At 32.0% G+C, this 9658-nt stretch overlaps 1 protein-coding gene across 2 annotated transcripts; it reads right to left on the reverse strand.

The window, feature by feature from the left end:
* Positions 1-46: 46 nt before the first annotated feature.
* On the reverse strand, positions 47-5696 carry LOC111411597 (cytochrome P450 714C2-like). Of its 2 annotated transcripts, none has more exons than XM_023042106.1 (4): positions 5262-5696; positions 1375-1601; positions 656-897; positions 47-451 (listed from the first exon to the last, which is right to left on the reverse strand). In XM_023042106.1, the coding sequence occupies exons 1-4, from the start codon at positions 5566-5568 to the stop codon at positions 70-72; spliced, it is 1158 nt and encodes a 385-aa protein (XP_022897874.1). In that variant the 5' UTR covers positions 5569-5696; the 3' UTR covers positions 47-69. The 2 variants fall into 2 exon arrangements, with proteins under 2 accessions (XP_022897874.1, XP_022897873.1); XM_023042105.1 differs by lacking the exon at positions 5262-5696 and adding an exon at positions 2941-3373 and having other exon boundaries at positions 49-451.
* Positions 5697-9658: the final 3962 nt, after the last annotated feature.

Here is a 9658-nt window from a genome sequence, read left to right on the forward strand (position 1 = left end):
TTAGATTTGACACAATTTCAGTGTTGTGAACAAAATTTGCATCAAAAAGCTATGTTGCTATTTTAACTATTATGGACTTACAGTTTTCAAGCTTCGAAGGGTATCTGCAGCCGGAAGTCTCAGGCCACAAATTTCAAGAACCTCCGCACGCGCACGAGCTTGCCATTCTGGATGGGCTGCAAGTAACATTAAGCACCATGATGCCGAAATTGCAGTAGTCTCATGGCCAGCAAAATAAATGTTCTTGCAGTTATCCACAATAAACTTGTTAGGAGTAATGTCTGCTGGTAAGTTTCCATTGTCTCCGTAACTCTTGGCTGCACTAAGTATCAATTGTAGAAGGTCTTTATCACAGGTATCTCCACTGCGTCTTTCAACTAATTCAAGTATAGTTGAATCTATCTCTTTCTCCAATCTCCAAATCTCTCTGTTATGACGATTTGGAAGGTACCTGTTATGTTTCACTTGCATCTTTTTAACTAATATAGAGGAAGAGCAATCTTTGTTTAGGGTAAGTATCTTTTTCCAAATGAATAGGAAGTTTAAAGAGCAACATTAAGGACTGAAGATATAAACACATCTAGCACGTTACTCTTAATGGCATACTTCATGAAGAGGATTATCATCAGTTTTTGTGATAGAAAAGGTGTGGTACCTTAATCCAGGAATTCCAATATTTCCCCTTGACATGACCATTTGAAGAGTTTGAAGCTTGGAAAATATTTTTTCCCCTTCGGCATAGTTGCTGCCAAAACAAGATCTTGAAATAATGTCGGCTGACAAACTTCTCAAATCTTCATCGACTCTGATTTCTACTTTTCCTCCCCAGTTTTCAGCTTTACTCTCCCAAGTTTTTAACATTGTCGACGTGGATTCTGCCATCAGTGTCACAAAGCCCTGAAGAAGAGAATTGAATGATCGAACAGATAAGATGAGACTCTTCAGTTATAATACTCATTTCAACATAGAGAAGCCTAGGATGGCAAAGATCGAGAATGGTTGAGTACTTTGATGGTTAACACTCTTCTCCAATATAAATCTCACCTAGATTGTTTTACTTTGAAAATTTTGTCAAGAATCTGTTTTCTAGGTTAAATTTGTTGATGTGGAGAAATTTCACTAGCAAATGCAACTCACAGGATAGAGTTCTTTGACAGTGATGAATGTGCATATGATCATAATTTAAGGAGTGCAATAACATTCCAGAATTTAATGAATAATGAGGTTTATCAAGGTACCTTCCTTTGTGCTATGAAACATGCGAGAAAAGAAGAAAGATACAAATATTTGAGCTTCAATTTTTCATTTCATGAGTATATTTCTTGATTAGATAATATCCAGTGTTTCTTCTCAAAAGATACATGTATGGTGTACCTTAACTCTTTCAAGGTAGAATTCAGGTGCAATGATCTTCCTTTGGTTATCCCAATAAGGGCCATTGGATGATAATATGCCTCGTCCAAGCAGGGGGCCACGTTCTGTTGATAGATAAGAAGGCTTCCCTAGACTCAAAGAGGTGCGAAGACTTATTTCCTTCACCATCCCCGGATCTGTAATGCAAAGTATTTGTATGTTCCCAGTAGAATACATGAATGTTGGTCCTGTGATTACAAGCCGGTTATTTAATATTGTTGTCCTGGTTTAAAAGTAGAATATGGCAAGGAAAATACTAGTTAAAAATTTGCAGCTTCTTGTTATGCACCATTAATCTTCTCTGCATTCGTAGCATAGAAACTAATTAGACAAGTGGTTTTATATTGTAGTAGGTAATAAGTAATTACCATTAGGTCTACAAATCTATGAGTTATTTGGGACAAGTTTTAGGTCGAAAATCTAAGATGCTTGAACGCTTTAAGAATCAATTCATTGTCATAATATCTATGACGTTATGGACAATGCTTGGTACATTGAAGTGGATGTGACAGGACAAGATTAAGAAAAAGAGATGTGATAAAATTTGTCACTTATCCTAGCCACTTTTGTCCAACTGTACAAAAAATATGTCATGTAGTGTCTCTTCTTTATTGAAGTAGAACAGAGTTCAATTTTGGCATTGAATTTAGGCTAAAGAAGCTGATAGAAGTATAAACGTCCAGGGCCACAAGAGTTCAATTTTGATATTGAATTTAGGCTAAAGAAGCTGATAGAAGTATAGACGTCCAGGGCCCATGGACGTCTAGAATAATTCTAAAATATATGTAGAAGATATGAAGGAAAAACCTGTTTGGCCAAGCTCAAAGCCCCTGTTTTTGGTCTTGGCTTTGAGCCTGGCCAAACAGCACGTCTCAAATATGAAAAAAGGGCACTTATAAGTAAGCTTCAGGGCTTCTTGTTTCATGTATATCTACAGAATCCCTATTAATGAGTCAATCCCTCTTCGTGAATTTTGCTCTATGTACAGGAGGGATTTCACAAAACCTATCATTTTGATCACTGAACTTAGGTCCATATCTTAGATTATTCACTGAAATTTAAAATGTCAAATTTTGACCACTGAATTTTGGAATATGCCGTACGTTACTCATTAATATAATTGTTGAACTTTGAAAAATATCGAGTTTACGGTGATTAATGTAGAGCATTTTTCAAAGTTCAGCGAATAATGTACAATATTTTTTAAAGTTTAATGAATAATGTGTAATATTTTTTAAAGTTTAGGTGTCAAAACTAGATATTTTAAACTTCATCGAGCAATTGAAGACATGGATCTAACTTGAGGGAATAAAACTCGACATTTAAAACTTCAATGATCAATCAAAGACATAGCCGTAAGTTCAGTGGCCATTGGAACAATTAACTCAAAAATACAGAGCATGCTAATTTGATTATACACATGGTTCAAGAACAACTCTCATTTCGGTGAAGCATTTTATCAAACATGGTTTCTGCCTTACGAAAACAGCCAAATTTTTTATGAAGAAATTGCATCAATTTGCATACCATATTCTCTACGCCATTGCTCAATATGTGGAAAGACTGCGGAGGTCCAGGCATGTTCTACAACGCTTCTTCCACCAAACTGGTTTTCTTCAACTGACCCTCCAGTCGGACGCTTCTGAAGTTGAATTCTCTTCAATTCAGCAATGTTTCCGCACATCAAAGAAGGTATAGGCCCTCTGATTCCCTGTTTTTGAAGCTTTAATCTTCTCCTCTTCGGCTTTAACAGCAAAGCATCAAGTAGTTGCAGAAGTAGCATAAAAACTCCACCAAAAAACAGTGACAAAATGATCTTTTCGGCGAGAATCATCGTTGGTAACCCTTCCTTTTTCTTTTTCTTTTTTTGTTATCAGGTAATCTGTTGCTCTACGAATTGAAATAAAGAAAAATGATATTATATGCGTGTAATCAGGTAGTTGCAACCGGGCTAAATGGCATGAATAATGCAAGCTATCATCCAATTTATTTAATTTTACATATTATTTAATGTTGATCTAGATTGAAAATGCCCAGTTTGAGCACATTATTTCTCATTACAGTAAATTAAATTTTTCTTTCTCCTACTTTTAATCATACAATTTTCAATAATATAATATTACATATAAATAAAAAACTTTTTAACCACTCATTTTTCAAAAAAATATTATTCATCTCATTATAATCTACAAATAATGGGGCTCAAACGACCCCAATAATATTAAATAACATTACTTATGCTAAATGATGCTATGTAACTCTAATGGAATTATAACTCCGATTTAAATGACGTTAATATAACATTAAATGATTATGTGAGATTAAATAAATCATTTATAACGATACCTAAATTAAAGCTAGCCCTACTTGTAATTTCAGTGGGGGGTTAAATATCATCACTCTTCTATGCTTTTTTGAATCTTTGCCTGAAATTTATAATTATTCTTCCTTCATTGTTAAAAAAGTTTCCGATTAAAATAATTTACGTCAGTTCCCACGCTCCATCATCACCACCAAAATAATTTAAAAGAGAAATAAAAGAAGAATTAAAGTAACAAAATGATTCTTTCCCCATTCCAATTCTCTCATTGTGGGGAGTGAAATATATCAACATCCACCCGACTTTGACTAAGATCACGATTTACTCACTGAATGTTTAGAATACTTCATCTAATTTTCAAAACATTTCTCATTGACCACTCAACTTTGGGCATTATATTTCAACACTGACCTCACTTTGAACATTGTCACGAATTACTCATCGAGGTTCAGAATACTTCCCTTGATCACTCAGATTTAAAGCAATGGCGAAAATAGAAATAAACGATAGAACAAAATAGCAAAAATATTACAATTTATAAGATTGTTCATAGGTGGAGGTTTCTTAAACTCGTTGATATGATATAATGACATACTAAAAAAATTACTTTAAAACTAAAAAAAAGTTACTTATAAAATAAAATAATTTATTGAGTAAATTTTTTTTTATAAAGTAATAATGCTACCAGTAAAAAAATTAGTTACGTGTAAAAAATTATTTAAAACACAAAATTAACTTTTAAAATATTTCACTTTTTAAGTTAAAAAATTAACTTATATGAAAAATTACTTATAAATAAAATATAAAAATAAGAAAAAAAAAAAACCCCCCCCCCCCCCCCCCCCCGCCCCCCCCTTTGCTGGCTGTGTGTTCTGGAGTACACACAGCACGGGGGGCGGGGGTTTGAAATTTTTATGAGGTGGGTCCATTGAAAAAGAACATTTTTACATAAAAATACAAGTTAATTGTTCCAACATGTCTTTGATTGGTCACTAAAATTTAAAATATCCCCTTTTGATCACTGAACTTAGGTCCATATCTTAGATTATTCACTGAAATTTAAAATGTCAAATTTTGACCACTGAATTTTGGAATATGCCGTACGTTACTCATTAATATAATTGTTGAACTTTGAAAAATATCGAGTTTACGGTGATTAATGTAGAGCATTTTTCAAAGTTCAGCGAATAATGTACAATATTTTTTAAAGTTTAATGAATAATGTGTAATATTTTTTAAAGTTTAGGTGTCAAAACTAGATATTTTAAACTTCATCGAGCAATTGAAGACATGGATCTAACTTGAGGGAATAAAACTCGACATTTAAAACTTCAATGATCAATCAAAGACATAGCCGTAAGTTCAGTGGCCATTGGAACAATTAACTCAAAAATACAGAGCATGCTAATTTGATTATACACATGGTTCAAGAACAACTCTCATTTCGGTGAAGCATTTTATCAAACATGGTTTCTGCCTTACGAAAACAGCCAAATTTTTTATGAAGAAATTGCATCAATTTGCATACCATATTCTCTACGCCATTGCTCAATATGTGGAAAGACTGCGGAGGTCCAGGCATGTTCTACAACGCTTCTTCCACCAAACTGGTTTTCTTCAACTGACCCTCCAGTCGGACGCTTCTGAAGTTGAATTCTCTTCAATTCAGCAATGTTTCCGCACATCAAAGAAGGTATAGGCCCTCTGATTCCCTGTTTTTGAAGCTTTAATCTTCTCCTCTTCGGCTTTAACAGCAAAGCATCAAGTAGTTGCAGAAGTAGCATAAAAACTCCACCAAAAAACAGTGACAAAATGATCTTTTCGGCGAGAATCATCGTTGGTAACCCTTCCTTTTTCTTTTTCTTTTTTTGTTATCAGGTAATCTGTTGCTCTACGAATTGAAATAAAGAAAAATGATATTATATGCGTGTAATCAGGTAGTTGCAACCGGGCTAAATGGCATGAATAATGCAAGCTATCATCCAATTTATTTAATTTTACATATTATTTAATGTTGATCTAGATTGAAAATGCCCAGTTTGAGTACATATTAAATTTTTCTCTCTCCTACTTTTAATCATACAATTTTCAATTATATAATATTACATATAAATAAAAAACTTTTTAACCACTCATTTTTCTAAAAAATATTATTCATCTCATTATAATCTACAAATAATGGGGCTCAAACGACCCCAATAATATTAAATAACATTACTTATGCTAAATGATGCTATGTAACTTTAATGGAATTATAACTCCGGTTTAAATGACGTTAATATAACATTAAATGATTATGTGAGATTAAATAAATCATTTATAAAGACACCTAAATTAAAGCTAGCCCTACTTGTAATTTCAGTGGAGGGTTAAATAGCATCACTCTTCTATGCTTTTTTTAATCTTTGCCTGAAATTTATAATTACTCTTCCTTCATTGTTAAAAAAGGTCCCGATTAAAATAATTTACGTCAGTTCCCACGCTCCATTATCACAACCAAAATAATTTAAAAGAGAAATAAAAAAAGAATTAAAGTAACAAAATGATTCTTTCCCCAATCCAATTCCCTCATTGTCGGGAGTGAAATATATCAACATCCACCCGACTTTGACTAAGATCACGATTTACTCACTGAATTTTTAAAATACTTCATATAATTTTCAAAATATTTCTCATTGACCACTCAACTTTGGGCATTATATTTCAACACTGACCTCACTTTGAACGTTGTCACGAATTACTCATCGAGGTTCAGAATACTTCCCTTGATCACTCAGCTTTAAAGCAATGGAGAGCTATGACAGCACGATTATATAAAGAAAATAGAAATAAATGATAGAACAAAATAGCAAAAATATTACAATTTTTAAGATTGTTCATAGGTGGAGGTTTCTTAAACTCGTTGATATGATATAATGACATACTAAAAAAATTACTTTAAAACTAAAAAAAAGTTACTTATAAAATAAAATAATTTATTGCGTAAAATTTTTTTTATAAAGTAATAATACTACTAGTAAAAAAATTAGTTACGTGTAAAAAATTATTTAAAACACAAAATTAACTTTTAAAATATTTCACTTTTTAAGTTAAAAAATTAACTTATATGAAAAATTACTTATAAATAAAATATAATTTATGAGTAACAAATTTAATTTATAAATAGAAATTTTCAAAAGAGCCATGTATGTAATTTTAATTTGTTAAAAAACTCTCAAAATTGTTGGATAATAAATTCTCAGATATGAATTGGGGTGTTTTAAACCATTATCAAAACCACCGTAAATTAGACCCTTCATAAACGTCCAAAATCAATATATTAAAAATGTCCGTAACTAGTATGTCAAAACTCTCAAACAAATCTAAGTCGATGTTAAGAAAAATCAATATAAGCTCCTCTCAAAACTCTCAAATACGTCCTAAGTCAATGTTAAGAGAAATCAATATAAGCTCCTCTTTGCTTAGTCTATTTAAGCATTTCCGATATCAAATCCAATTTAGAGAAAATAAAAATTCAAATGTTTAGCATCATAAACATTTTAGGTATCCAAGTTGATAACAAGAAAGTATAGAATCGAAAGAAGTGAATTAACAATTTCATGCCCAACTTCTAACTATAAAAATACATTAATTTAATATGAATAACATTCAAGAAATATAGAACATAAGTTGAATTCTGAGATGACAAAATAAGATTTTAGGGCAAAGCATGTATAAAAATATACTTATCATTGCTCCGATATGCCTTGTCCGTTGTCATTCTTGAATAAACTTGGTAGAAAAATGGAAAAGAGTGAAACTGAACTAGTACGATTGCAATCGAAAGAATCAACTGTTTTTCAGACTTGTTTTAACGAATTACAACTTTTTAACTAAATCGACTCTCGACTTTTACAATCCAATCTATTTTGAAAAGATTGGTATCCAACCTTTAGAAAGGAAGACAAAGCTTGAAACTAGAAAACTAATATTTATTACGGGAGGGTTCCTTCTACACATGGATTTGACAAGTATTTTTGACAAATAATCGTGACATTTAGATGAAGCAAATCCAACAGTTAGTATCCCATGGATCTCAAGTGGGTATAACTAACTCTTCCATGATCCTAATGAAATATATACTGATAGTTGGATTTGCTTCATCTAAAAGTCATGATTATTTGTCGAAAATACTTGCCAAATCCATGTTTAGGAGGGACGCTCCTCAAGTAAAAAAATTACTTATTTTAAAAATAATTCTTAATTTGTTGGACATTTTTTCCCCTGAATCACCTATTCGAACCATAGCCAGACCAAACCAAGTCGTACGGTTTGGTTCCAGTTGGATTTGATTCGATTGTGAGTTTAGAACCGATTCTAGTACAATTCTCAATTCTAAATACTAGGCCAAAATTCTAGATTCTAGCTACTAAACTTTGATTATATGTATATATGGGAAGCACTCCTCCTACACATGGATTTGACAAGTATTTTTGACAAATAATTGTGACCTTAGATGAAGCAAATCTTACAGTTAGTATCTCATGGATCTCAATTAGTCATAACTAACTCTTCCACGATCCTAGTGAAATACATACTGGCCGTTGGATTTGCTTTATCTAAATGTCATGATTATTTGTCAAAAATACTTGTCAAATTCATGTGTAGGAGGAACGTTTTTCTTTATACTTTAAAATACTTTAATCATTTTCTTATAACCGCCTATGCCAACCACTGATTCACTCGTGTTGGTGACTACTCGGTAATTAATGGCATATGAATATATAATATATTGAGAGAATAATATAACACTCTCCAAATTAAATTTGTCAAAATGCAGAAAAATTCGAGAATCAAGATAGTGCATAACTTTGATTTTATCTTACATCGTGTGGATGTTTTCTTTGTACATATGGTTGCACTAAAGGCTGCCAAATCAATTTTAATAATGGTTGGAAACATGTGGGTGATAATTTGCTCTAATGATTGGAAATTGCTATTTACCTTGGAAATTAAAGTATTATAATTACTAATGCATAACTCGAAGTGATAGTTGGTTTTGGACAAGAGCATGCGGCAGTTTTAGTGATTAATGGCTTCTCATTCAAATTGATGAATCCTAGTTTCTTACTTACGATATCAAAATGGTGCAATTCCATTATATTATCTATTTGGTGTGAGTCCAAAAAGGCCAAAAGTATCTGGCATTTGCCGAAATGAATGTCTCCATTGCATATTTATTAACTAACGTTATGAATCTGTGAAGATGAATCTATGACATTAAAAGTGTCGTGCATGAAAATCGGTGCTTACATGGTAAAATGATGAATTTGTGCATATTAGAATTTTGTACATTCTGGAACACTCATGCAATTAATTGTCGATTGTTATAATGCTTGTGCAAAATAAAAGGCGTGTGGATTTAAAGGTAGATGAGGTTACTGTAATTGAATGGTCTAATGGTGGCCAAGAACATATATGCAGAATTTTAAAGGCAGTTTATTTTTGAAATCGTGTGACCCTTTTGAAATTCTTGCGGTTATGCTTTATATGGATTTAATGGTGATAAATATTGTTTAAATGAAATAACGTGTCTGTTCATTTTAAGTCATTCGTAACTACCATGGAATTTCCTTATTGTCTTTATGTTCATAACCGAAAAATTGGAAATGAATGTCTATGAATTAATTTGGAAGTGATATGGACTCCAAATTATTGCATTTGAAATAAAAATTCATTAAATACATATTTAATGCAATTCATGATTGTGATTGTGATTCACGTAATTAGTAATTTCCTCTCGAATTATGGAATACATTTTAATGTCCCATTATATATTTTGTAACTGTCATGGGAGGAAATGTTTGGATGGACATGACTTTTCAATGAAAAGGTGCATGTTCGATAATTAAACTGGTGGACAATCACGTGTAAGAAAGGAAAATA

Source organism: Olea europaea, chromosome 16 (assembly GCF_002742605.1).
Source record: "Olea europaea var. sylvestris chromosome 16, O_europaea_v1, whole genome shotgun sequence".
Taxonomy (NCBI): Eukaryota; Viridiplantae; Streptophyta; class Magnoliopsida; order Lamiales; family Oleaceae; genus Olea; species Olea europaea.

What these genes read in the sequence shown, in the direction of transcription:
- LOC111411597 (XM_023042106.1), bottom strand. Translation starts at nt 5,568, where the DNA reads ATGATTCTCGCCGAAAAGATCATTTTGTCACTGTTTTTTGGTGGAGTT. An exon ending in GCAATGGCGTAGAGAATATG is followed by an intron (nt 1,602 to 5,261) that starts GTATGCAAATTG and finishes TTGTAATCACAG; the next exon opens with GACCAACATTCATGTATTCT. An exon ending in TCTACCTTGAAAGAGTTAAG is followed by an intron (nt 898 to 1,374) that starts GTACACCATACA and finishes TCTCTTCTTCAG; the next exon opens with GGCTTTGTGACACTGATGGC.